This window comes from Pan troglodytes, chromosome 16, assembly GCF_028858775.2.
Source record: "Pan troglodytes isolate AG18354 chromosome 16, NHGRI_mPanTro3-v2.0_pri, whole genome shotgun sequence".
In the NCBI taxonomy this organism is placed as follows: Eukaryota; Metazoa; Chordata; class Mammalia; order Primates; family Hominidae; genus Pan; species Pan troglodytes.
The window spans coordinates 24,682,206-24,701,440 of record NC_072414.2 but is presented as its reverse complement, the minus strand read 5'-3'; the positions used below and the strand labels follow the sequence as shown (position 1 = coordinate 24,701,440).

Sequence of the window (19,235 nt, the reverse complement as noted above, 5' to 3'; positions counted from 1 at the left end):
CACAGAATTAAGTTGGGAGAAGCCATAGGCAAGGTGTAATAAGATAGCTCTATTTAATTTTCATTCTGAAGCTATTAAAAGCAAAGGAGGCAAATAGACATTGGAAAGTTGCATAGGGCAGAAATCAGGGAACTCAAGCAAAATTCCAGAAAAGACCATAAATAAAATGAATCATAATGAAATGTGAGGCAATCTCTGCCTTTATGAGAGGGAAATAAATGGGTGCCCCACTTATTTCCACAGTCTGGTTCATCTGGATCTGTCCCCACTGTGCCTGTCTGTATTTGCCAGACACTGGTGATCTCACAGGCTTAGAACTTATCTGGAAAGTAACAAGCAGAAGAGAGTGGGAAAGCTGGCCATGTTGTGATTTTTGTAGATTTGATGTTTTACTGGATCCCAAAATCTGAAATCTTGTGGTTATGGCTGTCAGAAGAATCATCCCCTTGTCTTCTTAAATCAGTTGTCTACCTCTAAGATATTCATAGACAGTTCTTTAGGAAGAAGCTTTCTGTTGGCTTCTGTTGTCTTTCTCCTGAAGAGGAAGGTTTGTTTTGTTTTGTTTTGTTTTACCCCCTAGGAGCTTCAAAAAGTTCTGTTAAAAAAAAAAAAGCAGACCTCTTTTTGTCTAAAAACATACATAAATCATCAATGTATAAAACAAAGTAAAGCTTTTCTAACTGAAGCAGAGCTTGCCAACACTGGCATCTAGAGGATCCCCTAATTCTGCCTCTTCTCCCTGAAACACCTTTGCTGAAGGTTAAAGCTCTTTGAAAAATAGTTTACAAACACTGCTCCAAACTATTGGATTTTCCAGTAGTGAAAAGGAGTGTAAAGCAACCTGAACACTCTTATCTGCCCCATTTCCCCCATATCTCATTTATCTCTTGATTGGCTGGTGTGCTCAATCCCTGTGGTCAAAAATAAAAGCACTTCTGTTATTACAAACTTCATAATGATTTCAGTATCTTCTGCCTTGTACAACACAAACCAGTGAAATACTGAATGTCAAAAGAATAAAGACTTGGTGCTTCCTCAGTCTCACAGATGGCTAGATTCTGAAAATTGACTTGATTTAGCTACAGCCGTATGCCTCTAACCTGTAGAAAGCCCACAGTATGCCCATAGGCTTTCCCAAAAGATGAGGCTATAACAGTGGGGAGCCTAAATCTCTAAATGGAAAGCCATGCCACTTCAACTACTTTTTTTTTTTTTTTTTTTTTTTTTGAGACAGAGTCTTGCTCTGTCGCCCAGGCTGGAGTGCAGTGGCACAATCTCAGCTCACTGCAAGCTCCACCCCCTGGGTTCACGCCATTCTCCTGCCTCAGCCTCCTGAGTAGCTGGGACTACAGGCGCCCACCACCACATCCGGCTAATTTTTTGTATTTTTAGTCGAGACGGGGATTCACTGTGTTAGCCAGGATGGTTTCAATCTGACCTCATGATCCACTCACCTCGGCCTCCCAAAGTGCTGAGATTACAGGCGTGAGCCACCACACCCGGCCAGGTTACAGTCAACTTCTACAGAGTCAAGACTAGGCAAGAACATCAGAGGACGTGACTCACTTTCCCATCTTATACTTGTGTCTTTCCTCAGTAGACTTTGGCAGCACTTGGTATTTACTGGGGCTCCCAATAACTCCTTAGGGAGCATATGCATGATAATGAGAAAGAGGAAAAGATAAAGTTTTCAAAAATTTTACTGAGACATTTATGAATTCAGAATATATATTTTCTTTCTCTGATATGTTTGTTTGTTTTTCTCCTATATTTCCAAATTCTTTTGTAAGGATTGCCATATAACCTTTATTTTTTTTTTATTTTTATCAATTCAGGAGGTACATGGATTTGTGCAGGTTTGTTACACGGATATATTTCATAGTGGCAGGGTTTGGGCTTCTACTGTATCCATCACCCGAAGAGTGAACCTTGTACCCAGTAGATTATTTGTTGACCCTCACTGTCTTCCCAGTCTCCCCACCCCCAGCGTCTGTTATTTCCCTCTATATGTCCATGTGTAACCACTGTTTAGCTCCCACTTATAAGTGAGACCATGCAGTATTTGATTTTCTCTTTCTGAGTTATTTCACTTAGGATAATGATCTGCAGCTCCATCTGTGTTGCTGCAATGGACGTGATTTCATTCTTTTTATGACTGCATAGTATTTCATGGTGTATGTGATCCACATTTTCTTTGTCCAGTCATCTACTGATGGACATTAGAGCCAACATTTAGGCCAGAAACAAAAACAAGTCCGCAAACAATGAGGAGGTTGAGCGTGTATGCAGCTAGAAACTGTCTAACCAGCAAATTTTCTTTGATTAAATGCAAAAAGCCCTTACCTCCTAAGTGGGAGAAATAAATTCCAGACTTGGGACAAAGTTACATAACCTCACTGAGTCTTAGTCTCCTTGTGGGCAAAGTAATGTGGATACTTTTAAGTATCTTGGAATCTATACATAAGATGACATGTGTAAATATTTAGCACATTTGGGTGGCCTTGAGTATCTTTTTCCTTATTTAAGACTTAATCAGCTAATCAGTAACTGGAACTATACTTCTAAATGTTTTTATAGTTTTTTCCCAAGGATAAATGCAAAAAGCAATCATTTTATAACTATTTACTAAACATTTAAACTGTTTAAGGCAGAAAAAAATTATCAATGCATGTCATTTGTCACGTAGATACTAAGAACTGACTTGAGCATGGTACAGTGCTGGGTAAAGGAACAAAGAGAGGTCCCAAATATGGATAAATCCTGCTCGTTGTCCTCAAGTCATTCCAATGGTTTAAGAAAAATAAGACACCTACTCAGTTCTAAGATGAAATGCCTTAAGTACCTTAAGAGAGGCACAAAGTGCTTTGTCACTTAAGAGCAATTACTTGTGGCTAAGAGAGCTGAAGGAAGCTTTCGTGACTTTGACACTTAAGCTGTAAATAGAAGAATGGGAAGAATTTGAATGCATGGAAATGACTCAGACCGTCATTGAGGGAACAGTAAAAGCAAGATGCAAAGGTGAGAAAAAGCCATGTACAAAGAATGTAAGTCGTTTGGGTGGGTCATGGAACACGTGGAGTGCGGTGAAGGAAAAGATGCTTGATCAGTAATCACATATAGTATTTTCTTTAATTTTTATAGCAACAATATTATTAGGTGTGGTATTATTCACACTTTAAAGAGATGAGGAAATTGAGGTTTGGGGGTTACATGACTTATCCAAGGATACTCAGCTAATTAAACCAGCATACTACGAATACAACAACAGATCTGGGTCTGAAAAGGTAAGATAAGTAAACTAGGTTTATAACGGGGAGATTGTATTGCCAATCCAAAAGCATAAGATTTTGAATCCTATGATACAGTCCAGGAATTGGCAGACTACAGCCTATGAGCCGGATCTGGCCCACTACCAGTATTTGTCAATAAAATCTATCAGAACATAGAATAGCCCGGTCGTTGATGTATTTTTCAGATGGCTGCTTTCACACTGCAACAGTAGAATTAATTTATTGTCCAGTGCACAAGTAAGAATGTTGAATTCATTGTAACTAACGTGTGCATGTGGGCAGGGAGATGGGATTACTAAATGTGTGTTTTAAGCAAATTGTATAACATTAGCTAAATAAAGAGCTAAGCTACTCAGCCACTTACAGATGCCAACAAGTATGTGATTAATATTAAGTAAGATATTTTTATTTGAAGCATGGAAGAAAAAGCACATTTTTTAAATGTCTGAGTTGATAGATCTTTAAGTATTTACTATTTTGAAGATTTTTTGAAGAAATTTTAAAAATAAAAATATAAAAGATAACATATCACACCCATATTCCCACTACCTAGAATTATAACTATTAACATTCATCATATATTCTTTAAGATTTTAAGTTTAAAAATGAAGTATTACAGATAAAATGAAATTCTACTTGGCATATTATTGCCAGTGTCATTCTCTTCCCAGATCTTTCTAGCAATAACCTCTATCATGAAATTATTGAGTATCTTTCTAGTCTATCTTGAATACTTTTATATGTGTGTATCCATATATAAATACAGATAGATGTCTGTATGTATGGGTTCAATTTAAAATTATACGCACAATGTAGCATACTGCATGCAAAGTAACAATAGCAGCTTACATTTATTCTGCTATTACCACCTGCCTGGAGCTGCACTGCTGTTACAGGACCCCACCGGTTACCCAAAGCTAGCCTTTGGGTCAGGGGTTTCCTCACTATAGTCCCTTCTGTGGTTGCCAGAAAGATGTTACAGGAAAGTGGTCCCAATCCAGACCCCAAAAGAGGGTTCTTGGATCTCACACAAGAAAGGATACAGGGTGAGTCTGTAGAGTACAGGGAAAGCAAGTTTATCAGGAAAGTAAAGGAATAAAAGAATGGCTACTCCATAGGCAGAACAGCCTTGAGAGCTGCTGGCTGCCCACTTTTATGGTTATTTTTTGATGACATGCTAAATAAGGGATAGATTATTCATGCCTCCCCTTTTTAAGACCATACAGGGTAACTTCCTGACTATTGCCATGACATTTGTAAACTGTCTTGGCGCTAATGGGAGTGTGGCAGTGAGGACGACCAGAGGTCACTAGGTGGCCATCTTGGTTTTGGAGAGTTTGGGCCAGCTTCTTTACTGCAACCTATTTTATCAGCAAGGTCTTTATGACCTGTATCTTGTGCTGACCTCCTGTCTCTTCCTGTGTCTTACAATGCCTTAGCCATCTGGAAATGCAGCCCAAAAGGTTCCAGCCTCATTTTACCCAGCTTCTATTGAAGATGGAGTTGCTCTGGTTCACATGCTTCTGACACTGTCTCAGTCCTCTTATTGATCCTATGTAGCATGCACTATTACTGTCATGTTTTTTAGGAAATAAGGCACACAGAGAGTTCCCTTGTGCAGGGTCACACAGTTAATAAGTGATAGGGCTGAGAATTAATTCTGCAATCAGGCTTTGGAGCCTGAGCTCTTGACCATCATCACAGATGGACTATTCACTGTATCACTGCAGGATTCTTCACTCTCTCAATATCATGCCTCTGATTCCTGTGATTTTTGAATTCGTAGATCTAGTTCATTCCTTCTCACTGTTACACCCTATTCTGTTGAATGAATACAGTACATAAGCAGCATTGCACATTGCATGGTGGTTAAGACCTATGAAATGGGAATAGTAGAAGTTCCTATCTCACAGAGTTGTGAAAATTAAGTTTAATTCAAATACAGTAGGTAGAACAGCACCTGGTACAGAGTAAGTACCCAATAAATGTTAGTTGTTATTTGCTATTCTCATATATCACCCCGTTGAACCTATTCATTAGGTTGTCTGCAGTTTTTCTTGATTGCATATGTTGCCACAGTGAAAGCTCTGTGTCTGTTTATAATTCTTTTTGGTATCTCCCTACAAGAAAACTTGATGGCTTGTAGAGTGTACATGCTTTCAGTTTTACTTGATATTGCCAAACCCAACTAGACCAATTTCTTCTCCTTAGTGCACTGTGTGGCACTTCCCATTCCCTTACATCCTCACAAACAGTTAATATTGTCTAATTATTTACATTTGCCAACCTGATGGGTAAGAAATACTATCATGCTGAATTAATGAATTTTTAATAAGTTGTATTGAGATAGAATTCACATATTGTAAAATTCACCCTTTTAAAGTATACAATTCCATACACATTAGTATCACTTCACTACACAGTGGTTTTTAGTATGTTCACAAGGGTCTACAACCATTACCTCTGTCTGATTTTAGAGGAAATCTTTGACTGGTTAGCAATAACTCCCCATTTTCCCCAGCATGGGGAAACCCATAGTTTTGCTAACCTACTTTCTGTATGGATTTGCCTATTCTGAACATTTCATATAAATAGAGTCATGTGTTTTTGTGATTGGCTTCTTTCACTTAGCACAATGTTTTTGAGGTACATCCACGTTGTAGCATGTATCAGCAAATTCATTCCTTTTTATGGCTCAGTAATATTCCATTGTATGGATATACCACATTTAATTTATCCATCAGGTGATGGAAATTTGGTTGCTTCTACTCTTGGTTACTATAAATAATGGTTCTATAAACATTCATATGCAAATTTTTATATAGACATCTTTTCAATTTTCTTAGTTATAGATATATTTATGTACCTAGCAGTGGAATTGCTGGGTCATATGGTAACGTTTTGTGCTTAACGTTTTGGAAAACTGCCAAACTGTTCTCCAAAGTAACTGTGTAATTCTGCAATCACATCAACAGTATATAAGGGTTCCAATTTCTTCACATCTTCATCTCTAGTACTTGTTACTGTCTTTCTTTCTGATTCTAGCCATCCTAGTGGATGTGAAGTGGTATCCCATTGTGGTTTTGATTTGCATTTTCTGATGACTAATGTTGTTGAGCATCTTTTTACGTGCTTATTGACCATGTGTATGTCAGCTTTGGAGAAATGTCTATTCAAATCCCGTGTCCATTTTTAGAGGAGGGGGTATAATTTGTTGTCTTATTTGAATTGTAAGAGTTCTTTATGTGTTCCAGACACAAGTCTCTATCAGGTATATGATTTAAAAATATTTTCCCCATTCTGGAGGTGGAGGTTGCAGTGAGCTGAGATCGCATCACTGCACTCCAGCCTGGGCAACAGAGCAAGACTCTGTCTCAAAAAAAAAAATATATATATATATATAAAATATATATATATATATAAAATATATATATTTCTATATCATACCTATATGTATTATATAATATAAATAAATGTATTATATAATATATAAATAAATGTATTCTATATTATACATAATATATAAATAAATGTGTTCTATATTATACATAATACATAAATGCGTTATATATTGTACATAATACATAAGTGCGTTATATATTGTACATAATACATAAGTGCGTTATATATTGTACGTAATACATAAGTGCGTTATATATTGTACGTAATATATAAGTGCATTATATATTGTACATAATATATAAATATAATATATAAATATATTTTTTTGAATGGGAAAAAACCTACAGAATGAAAAATACATATATTTATATTTTCCCATTCCGTAGGTTATCTTTTTTCCCATTCTATAGGTTATCACATCTTAATTGATGTGAATTGGTGAATTTTAGTATTTGTAGTTTCACATTTCCTCAGAACTTCATTCTTCAAAATCATCTCAGTATCTGCTAAGTGGATCACAAGCCAGATAACACTGAAGTAAATAATGCTCTGTGCACATAGTACTCCATCCATCAGAAACTACCACATTGTTCACAAAAACAGGCTTCAGCTGGTGAAGAAAATTAAGTTTTGATAAAGCAGAGAAGCCTTCACACCTAATTAGGATTTGAATTTAATAACAAGGATTGAAAAAACATTTCAGTATTTTCAGATTGCTGATGGATTAATTCAAAAGCATTTGGGTTTATGTTTAACCTGCCTTACCTCTTTTCTTTCCTTTTCCCTCTTCCTTTCTTTTCCCTCTCTCCCCTGTCTTTTCCCTATTTCTATTTCAGATTGAAAATGGCTCAGGAATCAGTCAGCAAATTGACTTCAGAGAAGAAAGTGGAGACAAAGAAAATCAATCCCACTGCTAGCCTGGTGAGATATATTTTTCAACGTAATCTAACGATTGTCATGAAAATTGAGGTGCGCCCAGGAAGGGCTAAAGCTCAGAGATGAAACGTAGTATCCAGATTCTCAGTTCCCATCCCAGAGTAGCATATGGTTAAAAAAAAAAAAAGTATGTGTGGGTGGAGGTACAAAACATAGCTTTATATGTTTTTCCTGTAAACTCAACATAGGTCGTTTCTGATAAACCAAATTTAGCCACTTACCATTTCACATCCTTCCACACCCTACCCGCAATACAGTCACCCTTATCTCAAAGTATTTTTTTCTCGAAATGTTTAAATATATTCATTCTCTTCAGTTCCTTTTCCCCATTAAAGAAAGAGGCAGGGATTCTCCTATTTTGATAGTTGGGAAATTTGAAGTGCAGAAAGATACAGCCTACCCAGGGTCACTTGGCAAGTGGATAACAAAAGCCAGGACCAGATTCTGGGTCTCCTGACATCTCTCCCTGTGCTGGAGACCAGCAGTCTCCCCAGCCTTCCTAGATTTGAGATTGCATTGTCCTCCAAAGTCCAGTTTTCAATAGAGATCACAATGAATCTCCACCTAGGTGTTACGGACAATAGTCATAGAAGAGCTACATGGTTAGGATCCCAGGATGTTGAGAATGAAATGGCCTGGGTTCAGATCACAGCTCTGCCACTTAAATAGTTGTAAAACCTTAGTGAAGTTACTTTGTTTCTTTCTCTTCCATGAAAAGAACATACTACTTTTTCTTTGGGGTTATTGTGAGAAAACTGAGAAAAGACATGTAAAATGCCTAACACATAATAAGAGCTCAATAAATATTAGTTGTTTTTCTTGTTGCTGTGAATTTCAGCTGCTTTGGTTGACCCTGCAATGAGGAATGGCAATGAGTGGGAAGTGCAAGTATCACCCTCCTCTCTCGGATTTTTCAAACTCTGTCCTCTCTGGGCCCTGATGTCCCACAACTACTTACTTTATCCTTTTAGATTATTAGTACCTTTTTGCTGGATGCTTCAAATCCTTTGAAAATCTAAATGGGTTCTAAGTTATAAAGTGAGATTATTTCTGTTGATTGACCATAATGTTTCTCCCAACAACCCCATGAGCAGCTAAATGAATGTTGCATGAGGTTGATGAATGAGAAATGGAGAAGTCCGGGCTATACTTTTTGGTCGGGGAAAGCCATGGTTGAGCACATGGCCCCTACCTAACCGGACATGTCCTTTGTACCCTTTTGATGGTATATTTATGACATTCATTTGTATGATTTTCAGTGGCAGTCGGCTGAACCCTGATTTTTATCTTCCTCCTTCATGAGCCTCTCCCTCTTCCTCAGACCTTTTATTTGGGCCTCTATCCAGACTTTTACAGCCAAGCTTGTTCCCCCAAGGCAGAGAGAATGGGGTCAGCCATATAGACAAAAGGGAAACAGTGGGTTTACGACCTCCCCTGTGAGCAAGCTCCCAGTTGTGATCCTGGGCTTGTTGGGGCTGCTTATTTTATTGTCTGTGTGGGTGGGTGGGTGGAAATCAGGGAAGAGCTTGTAAACTGATTCCTGATTCAATTTCGCAAGTTAGGGATGGGGTCCAAATTTAGGATGGGTGTCAGAAAATCATCAACTTAAGTTTATATCTAGGCCAATTTAGTAATTCACTGCAACATCATATCTCATAGCTCATAAGCAGCTAAGGATCCATTCTCAAAGGCTTCTCTCTGCATCTGCTCATTCCAAAAGAGTATACTTCTCCCTTTTCCATTTTAGCCTTCTATTTACCCTCCTCCCAGAGCAGGCACACCATCCTTACCATACTGATGTGTGTGCTTCCCTAATGTCACAGATACCATGGGGGTCCAAGTTGCTGTGTAGTGTGCTCCTGTGTATTTTTACATCTCCCCAGCAGATGTCCATGTCCTTCCCTTTAGAAGGCAGTCCCTGAGGAGGAAGCTCAGAGAATGAAGAGCATAACATCCATGGCAAATTGGGAACTTCTGCCATTCTGCAGAGACTAAATCTGGTCATCTCCCATTTTGCATGGCTTTTGTTGAATTCTGCCAAGTTGATCATTGGAAATAGTAATTTTTTTTTCATATCTTCTTGGGCATTCTCTAATTCCATCAATGAGCCAAAGGTAGGGACGGAAGGGGTCCTTGAGTAACACTACAAAGTTAGGGTCTTTGTCACAAAAGAAGAGAACAGAAAAGACCACCCTGGCATGGTAAAGGCCCGTGTTTTAGATGGATGTAGTTGGTAGATTGGCTGGTTATTGATTTCTTGTTTGTTTTTCTGGGGAGTAAGGGTGATAGGTAGGGAGGGGCAGATAACTAAGAGCTTAGGGAAAGCAGTAGAGGTACTCTCATTTCTAGGCCATTTGGCACAATTCCGGAAACTCAGCATTCTAGACCAAAATTTGAGAAATGTATCAAAACTTGAGAAAGATGAAAGAAATGATACATTCATTTTTTTTTCCTTAACAGAAAGAAAGACTGCGTCAGAAGGAAGCCAGTGTGACCACTAACTAAGATGAAGACACATGGAAATGATGGCATCGGAGATGGAGGACCTTGCACGCATACTCTTTGTGACCACAGGGTTGCAGGACGTTCTTGAAAGATGTGTCACTAAATGTTTGTTTTTGCTCATCTCTTTCTGAGGTCATCTGCAGAGAGTGCCCCATGCCTTCTTTAAGAAGTCCCTCATTAAGCCGCAGGAACAATGGAAAACTATTTAAGGGAACATTGCAGAAATATTTGATGACTGTTTCTTGTCGAAGCCCAAAGTCCACTCTAAGAGCAGAAGAAATACCAAAATGTTTCCAAAATTTTTTTAAAAGCTGAGATTTCCAGCTTTATAACCAAAGCTTGATATATGTCACATTGTCACAGAAGAGAGAAAGGATCATTGAGGACAGTTGCCTTGGGAGAGTTCAAGTCTTTGTCGTTACACACTGCTGTTTTGATTATTGGTCTTAGTTTTGATCCTGTTGCAGCAAAATCCTGCAGCATCTTTCTCTCCAATAATGTTGCAACTCACCAAAACTATTCTTGAAGAGGTCCAAGAACATGTATTATCCAGACTAGAAAAATGATTTTTTGTTGTTATGGTTTACGTGATGAAAAGGAGAAAAAACAGAATCATACCTGGGTGGAGAGAGGGAGACAAATAGCCATAAACTTCATCCTGGAGAACAAGTTACCATGCAAGGAGTTGACATCAGTTGTTAAGTGAGGCCCATTCTTGTTTTTACTTCGGTCCTTTGTGGTTTTTCTGGGCCAGCAGAGATTCTGCACCCCAACTCCCAGGAGAAAATGTAATACCTGAGCAAGCACAGCCTTGGGTGTGCTTGGACAAGAGACCCAGCGGCAGAGCACCTTTTACATTTTGGACCGTTCATGAATGGGCGATGTTGTGTTGATATGCAGCCGAGTTCTACGTTATGTGCTGTGACTGTGCAGCGGGACAACCCCCATCCCCAGGAGGCAGTTTCCAGACAGGGGAGCAAATGCAACTCACAGCCCCTGCTCATGACCTTGGCTGATGGGCATGTGAAGTAGGATGAAGCAGGACTCTTTAATGTCAAAAAAACTGAAGGGCAGAAAAAAGGTTCCTTACATCAAAATGAAAGTAATTACAGTAACAGAAAACTTCCAAGTGGAATATTGTTCATAGGCAGCTCTCTCTGACCCTGGCTCTTGAGTCACATAAGGAAACCACCTTTGACCTCTCTGACACTTTTGTCTTTAAGCCACCTCTCTGAATTTATCTTGTGAGGGGTGAAGAAAGGACTGGAGGTGAAGGGACAATATGATCAAAGACTCATTTTTAGGCCTTGAAGAGGCTGAGCTTTCTCCCCCAATTGGTGGAGGACAGTCCAGAGATGAGCAGAAATCTTAAATTCCTTCCTGATCCAGCCTCCACATGTGGCCTGCCCCTTGCCCCAGCATCTTTCCAGAACCCTTGGACTTGCCAGGTGCCTGAGCATCTTCCCAGGATATGCCTGCCAGCCAGCAGCCCCTCAGGAATGCTTCTATAATAGATCCAGTAATGAAAGCAGCACCATATCCTAATCTAATGTCAGCTTCGAGAATGAAGACTGCAGTCAGGATCAAATCAAGTCACAGAAGCCATATTCATGCAGGTGCTAACTGCCTTTTCTACTGGTGCAACTGAAAGGAATATGGTAACATGGTTGGATTTTTAAAATTCAAAATGAAGGAACAAAACAGAAACGCCGAGAAGGAACATGCATGACTAAAAAGGCTTGAAGTTGCTTGTGAGCAAGAAGCTTTTTATGCTGCTTTCTTACATAGTTTCTCTTCATTTTCACTTAACTCTGAAGACAACCAAAAGAACGGATCCATTAAAAACTAATTCCACTTATAACCATCGTATGCTCCTTCTAGTGTTATCATGCACAAGAAAAGTGCCAGTTTTACCCATGCCATAGAAATCAGCTCTTTTGAGTTATGTGGGGCCAGCAGAAGTCTCAATCCTTATAGGCTTGATGGTGAGAGCAGCGGGAGGTTTGAGGTGTAGTCACTGCAGTCCACTTTTGTCTCTAAATAGGATGCTTACGAGAAATCAGTGAAGGTAAGCAGGGCTGCCACTGTGGCCACGTAACCCTTCAGGAACCAGTGCTGAAGAATAATGAGTGAGAACACTTAATTTGAGAGTTAGACAAATACAGCCCACTTTGGATTTCATCCTAGTGAACAGACTAAAACTTTGCAGTAAAATACCTATTTCTACAAAGCAAGGTTTGCCTGCCTCGGTTGGGGAAACCTAGTGGTTTTGTCACACTAGTCGATGTATGATGTTAGTGTTGTAAGACACCATGGCAGAATCTTCTATTATTCTCACCTATTCTGAACCCTGCATCATGTATCTGGGATGCCCCCTCCCAAGTCCACCAATGTACCACATTGCTGACACAGCCTTCATTTTTAACTCAAATTGATGCTCAGTAAAGGTCAATGACAATTTGTTCAAGGAAGTTCATCTAAAATAACCTGGAGGCCTTGAAAATGATCCCTCTAAAATGCTGTTGAGCTTGTGTTCAGTGCAGCAGGAGGATCTGAACTTTTCCTGGAGAGGTGATCAGGATGCCATTTGGCAGCTTAAGCACATCCTGCCAGCAGGCTTTAAGTGGCTGTTCTAGGCATAGCCCTCCCTGAACTAGAAAGGAGAGTAACCAGTTTGCTATGCTGCGTCTAACCAGACACACCTGACGTAGTAGTAACTCTAAGAACCCTTAACTTACAAACAACTTTGTGTCCTCTTAGACAAAATTCATTAAATCTGAGGACACAGTTTGACAGTAGTTCAGATTCTTGCATGGGCAATTGACAATAAGCATCAGAGCACACAATATCATAAGTTACATAAATTACACAAAGTATATCATAAATTACACTACAGACACGTTAGGTAGAAAGCATCAGGCCCGGGCCGGGCGTGGTGGCTCATGCCTATAATCCCAGCACTTCGGGAGGCCAAGCGGGGGCGGATCACGAGGTCAGGAGATTGAGACCATCCTGGCTAACACGGTGAAACCCCATCTCTACTAAAAATACAAAAAAGTAGCCGGGTGTGGTGGCGGGCGCCTGTAGTCCCAGCTACTCGGGAGGCTGAGGCAGGAGAATGGCGTGAACCCAGGAGGTGGAGCTTGCAGTGAGCCGAGATCGCACCACTGCACTCCAGCCTGGGCGACAGTGAGACTCCGTTTCAAAAAAAAAAAGCATCAGGCCCATGAAGTATCAAAAACCAGGTTAGGAGGTGTGCTGTATGGCTTTTATCTCAAGAAGTGGCAGCTTACTGGGGAAAAAGAAATAAGAAAAAAGTGTGGCCAAGCAGAAGTGGATGTTTATGATGATGGTGGGGGCCCAGGGATCATAGGTGATGGCCCTACTGCCCAACAGTTGCCTTTTGAATCCTTATGTTGATGATGGTGTCTTTCTACACACTCACTGCAACTACTCAGGAATTATGGAGAAAGATTTTCTGAAATCTGAGAAGTGGAATAAGGAAACCCAGTGGAGCTATTACACTTTTAAATGTTCTAGCCAAAACAAATTGCCAGTATGGTTGAGGAATTGAATATCAGATGGCATGCAGTCTTCCCTCCCCTCCCCTATCAAGGACAGTAGAAGCTGCAAACCTCTTCTCAGCCTCCTTCAGGCACCTCCTGTTTTCATAAGCACCATAAAGAATGGTGTTTCCTAAATGAAAAGTTCAGATACTGCTGGTAAAACTGGAAAAACTGAAGGAAGGAATAAAATATGTTGGTAGTATTAACACCTCCAGTAAGATAAGTCATTGGTACGGTTTTTCTAAGGGCCACAGTGAGATGTAGCAGAAGAAATATGTGTATTTTGGGCAAAGATTTGCCTATTGGCCTGGGATTGCACATTATGATGTTTGCAACAGAGAAATTTTCATTTTAATGATACTCTTCCTCTCTTGAAAGTTATATGTCCTCATTTCTGTTTCTGCTTCTCCCTTGGCCAGTGTCATTGATGCAGATCATTGCATGCAACAGCACAGCAAATTGCGCCAAGTCAGTGTGTGAATGGGAATTAGCAATGCACGCTTGCAGGCTCTTTTTCCAGGAACCAGGCTGTAACATTGACCGGGGAACCTCTTCATTCCCTGACATACTAAATTGGTCAATTTTGTAGTACTCACCTCCATCCACAAAAACAACAAAGATAAAATCAATTTGAAGCTTTATATGACAAAAAGGAAGAAGTCCAAAAATATATAGCCTTCCCCCCCCCACATATCTGATCCAAATATTAAATATCTGATTTTATAAAACAGTTTAAATTGTCTTCTTAAATTGCTAACAAGAAGCATCAGTTATATTTGAGCTTCATTTTTCTTTTATCCTGTCTGTCCTAATAAAAACAAAAATGGCCAAAAGGTGGAGAGGAAAGAAAAAGCTTCCACTTTTTAAAATTTGTTTTGTATTAGTTATTTTACCTTTAGGGACCCTACAACTGAAGAGAGTGGAGAGAATAAAGAAGTGAACTTTCATTCATGTCTGCTACTTTGTCCTCATAAAGAAATCTGCAACACGGAGGAAACCAGTCTGTGTGGCCAAGCTGATAGGATTTGAAAAGAGTGGATAATTTTTAGCCTTTCCAAAATGCAAATAACTTGTTGGATATATTTCCATTTTCCAGCTATAGAGAGAAACAATCCAGCTGCCTGGAAACTGTTACTAGTATAGAAGTGGCTTAAAGAAAAGCATCTTCAAATACTTGACTCAGCAGATCTTTCTTCTTTAGACTTACATAATGATATTCATCTCTCCATTAGCAATTGAATCCAGGCATAACCGGGCTCAGTTACACAGCTTGTCTGTGACTGGGAAGCCCATTTTGTGTCATTTCTGCACACCCGTCCGCTGTTGACACCTTATTAGAGGCACTGCATTTTGGTCTCACAATTCTTCATCTCCCTTCCCAAGGAATGGGCAATCTACTGAACTTCCAGATCAATGCTTTGTTGGAAAGTGATGAATTTAAGAGAGTTTTAACATGTCAAATTTGAAGCCAATTCAGTATCCTTATTTGTTCCAAGACTTAACCAATACTGTGATATAAAGTTAGCATTTGGGAAACTTGTGTAGTTAACAACTTGGAAACATGAAGATATTAAAATGGCAGCTGGCTAACTGTCTCTTAAGCCACTATGCAATTTCTACCAATGGAGAGATTAGGGAAGCAAATTAAGCCTCATTCAGTAGGTCTGCTGTCTGGTGGAACTTACAGAACTCATTTCCTCCTCTATCCCCAGCCCTTCTAACTACTCTGGTGATAACTAGGGGCATAGAAGACCTTTTCTCTCTTACCCTTCCCTTCTCTGATAGGGTGGTGTCCTTCAGTCAAGAGCTCATGTGAACTCCAGACTTTATATTACATCTCTGAAGTTCTTGATGTGGGGAAGATTGACTTTTATTCCATTTTTATATGAAGGTGTTAGATATAGCCATCAATTTATTTTTCTACATTCCCTCTACGCTTATGTAATTTTCTATTTTTAAATCTTCTCTTAAATATACTGAGAATCTCTAGTCTCCTTTTCTAAAGGCTGATCCAACTACACTTGTGGGCTATTTTTCCAAGCTTTGTGTGAAACTTGATGACATTGGGCCAGCAAAATGCAAAGAAGACTATAGTTTCAGGCAGAAAATCACGTCCAAAGAATTTGGCATGGATTAAACAACCTCTACCACACTATAGCTCTCACATAGGCTGAACATTTTCCTAAATTCTACCTGTGCAGACACTGAGGGGCTCTCTACCTTTGAAACTATGAGAACGTCTTAAATGAATATGAATATTTCTCTCCATGTATAGTATGAGCTGCCAATGCATTATCTTAATACATCAAGAAGGAAATCAGATTTCAGGCACACATTAGCAATGGTTTGTTAATGTCCTTGGCAAACGTGTACCTACTTTCCTTCATTGTTCTCTTCCGGGGCTTTCTTCCACTTTCCTCTTATGAAACAAATGTGTTTTTGACTGTTTACTGGGTTCGCTTTCCAGATCTCTTTCCCAAATGAAAGGTTAGTCCCATAGACCACTGGCTATTCAGGGAAATTACTCTCTACCTCCCCATGACATGGATGATAAGTGTTGAGGGATGAACACTCTGGAAACTCTTAGCATGGATTTTGAATTCCAGATTTCTTTATAGGAGATGTATAAAAAGGAGTTTATAGCATACAAAAATTACACTGCTCTTCCCAGTAAGGGACTAAAAGGACATTTGAAATCTTTACATTTTAGATGTTTTTGTGAATTATAAATATCTCCTTTTTCCTCGCTTCATGCTAACTCGTCTCTAGATAAGATCTTATTTCTTCATACATTGGGCCACAAGGCATAAAGAAGGTAGCTCAGCGCCACTGAGATTGTGTTCTGCATAATATTTGGAAGGCTTCCATTTCCATTGAAAACAAATCCATGAGTGAGAGGGAAAGTCTAGTATCAATTCTTCTGTTTGCTCGCAATGACACAAGTAGGTTTTGGGGATCTACCTAAGGGATAGGTCTACTCCAAAATTATTAAATTTGTAATTGTGCAATTCTGTAATTTCCCAAGGCATAAGTAATATGACCCTACTGTCAGCTAGATGTCTTATCTTCAGAGAGAGTATGCATTAATAAAAAGGACTTCCCTTTAAAGAACCAATCTAAAATACTAAAAAGGCAGAAACTTTTAAAGTTAGAAATTGGATAATTTTTAAGAATCTTTAGAGAAAACATTGATTTATCATAGTCTTTCTTTCATTGAGTTTTCATTTAGACTAGCATGGCAAGCAGGGTGGCCTTGGACTTTGATTTAGGGGATCGTGCTTTGGCCTGGAAAATAACCACTGGCCTGCATGCCTAGAACCTAAGTGAAGGCAGTCAGCATCCTAGTATGAATCAGACCTAGCAGAAATGTAAATTATTTCAAGTACTTCATGGTTTAGTTTTCTTAGTGACACCCTGGACCCTGGATGCTGCTTTCTAAAGTGCACCTGATCCATGCAGTTTTATGTCTTCATATAACTGGTATCTTGTGAGTTTGCAAGCAATGGGATGAGCAAGAAAAAAAGGACGCATGGAGGAGAAAAATTTGAACGAGGCTAGTGCAATGTTTTGCTGATAGATTACATTGTTAGGGAGCTGGTGATTTTTTGCCATGGTTGTATCGTGGACAGCTTTTCCGTGGAAATTCAAGGCATCTGTATTAGGCAAATGTGAGTGCCCTTGATCTTGTATTGACCAGTGCCAGACAATGTACTGGGAAAGCAGGTACCCCAGTGAAACTGGTCTGTGCTTGGTTTAACAGCTCAAACAATTTCAGATCCATGGGGCTGCTTGACCATAGACCCTGTTTACTCCATGCCTGTTCAAAAGTCATTTTGACTTCTAGCTTTGTTTCACTTTCTTCTTTCAATACTTCTGTTTCCGCGTCCTTTTCCTTCATATTCCATGGCTATTTCTTTCCTACTTTACAGTTTCCCCCAGACCCAGATTTTTTCACCTCTCTGCATCTTAGACAACTGAGTATCTCCCTTGGCCCCTCCTCCATCCCCTCACACCCTGTGCTCCATTCCTCAGCCGTTTGGACAGGGAGCCCCGCTGTCACCAAGGAGCCCATGTGAGACACACTGCTGTGACTGTCTCTTGTTAATGTCAGCATCACCTCATCACTTAAGCAAAAAGGAAAATCCATAAAAGAGATGGAAAATACGTCTCTTTTTATTTTACTTTATTTTAAGAAGGTTGGGCGGGGTGGGGGGGTGGTTCTTATTCTAGGCCTTCTCAATTTCTCATAGATTTTACCTTGAACTAATTAAGGCCATTCTCTTGATAAATTTGTACATCAGACCGGGTCACCAGCTATGATGCAGAAGGCCAGATTTTTGAATCTCAAGTAACTTTCTGTGCTGCTGGACAAATTGACTTAATTCTGTGCAGGCAAACACTTTGAATCATAAGGATTTTTATTGCCACTCCATTCTTACTACTATTCATGATTCAAACATCTACCCCTGTTCTGAATCAGGATGTTGACACTTCTTGGTTATTTTCAGATGAACAGTAACTGCTACACTCTTGAAAGCACTTAAAAGTGTAAGCATGTCCTAAATAGCCATTTAACCTGGTAAAACATAGGCTTTTCTGTTTAAGTATTAGACCAGTCTGTAGATATAATCTGAAAAGATTTTAGGCAGTAATGAAGACAGTTGGGGAAAGGAGAAGGCCCTTTAAAGACATGAAACCTTACACGCTCTTGGGATATTTTTAAGCATAATAAGCTCATTGGATTCAGGTATTTTTCCCTTTGCATTTTTAAAAATACGTATTTCTAATTTGTTTGCATATTTAATTTTGTCAAAGCTGAGAAATGCTCATGAGTTGAATTTATAAATGTCATTTGCAACCAAATGAAGTATTTATTTTTAAAAAGAGAGTGAAGGAACCAACACTGATTTGTACATAATAAAAATATGTGTGTATTATATATATATTTTTTTCCTCCTTGACAGTACTTGGTCACAATATCAAGTGTATTTTTGTACATAATATATATTGATTAGAAAAACGTCAATTGTCTATTCAAAAAATTCTATCTCTGTGATAGATTATATTTATCCTAATCTGTTGATACCTCTGTTAATTTGTTTTAAGAGATAGAATTATATTTTTTGGAATTTACAGAGAATTGCATTCATGGCTTTCAATTGTAAATATGCTAAGGGTATTTTAATAAATCTTGGTTTCATGTCCATCTGGTGTGCAATGCAGATTTGTTTTCAGGAGGCATGTAAAGCAATATCCCAGTAGTACTGTAATGTGGAGAACACCAGTCATTTCTAACTTGCGTTACCACTCAGGTACACTATTCTGAGCTGCAAGAGCTGAGTCTGAGGAAGTCTATCATTGGTATTTCCGTTTTTCTCCCATTTGTCCCCTATCAACTGTGGGCAACTTGGCCAGGCATTCAAGGCTAACAACCAACAGACAAAACCAGCCCGGCATTGTCTCAACAAGGCTTACCCAAAAGCAACACTTCCTGAATATACATTGCCCAAGGGACGGGGCACAAAGAGATTGGTGA

At 39.2% G+C, this 19,235-nt stretch overlaps 1 protein-coding gene across 5 annotated transcripts in view; it reads left to right on the top strand.

The window, feature by feature from the left end:
• The window catches only part of FMN1 (formin 1), a 430,759-nt gene extending 411,854 nt beyond the window's left edge, over positions 1 to 18,905 (top strand). For 3 of the 5 annotated variants that reach the window (XM_063794665.1, XM_063794663.1, XM_054667316.2), the window contains 2 exons: positions 7,529 to 7,613; positions 10,089 to 14,429. In XM_063794665.1, the coding sequence (XP_063650735.1) occupies positions 7,529 to 7,613; positions 10,089 to 10,133 (130 nt within the window). In that variant the 3' untranslated portion in view covers positions 10,134 to 14,429. Of the gene's footprint in view, positions 1 to 7,528; positions 7,614 to 10,088 lie in introns of all 5 variants that reach the window. The other 2 variants (XM_063794664.1, XM_016927883.4) reach the window with 1 other exon arrangement.
• The last annotated feature ends 330 nt before the right edge of the window (positions 18,906 to 19,235 follow it).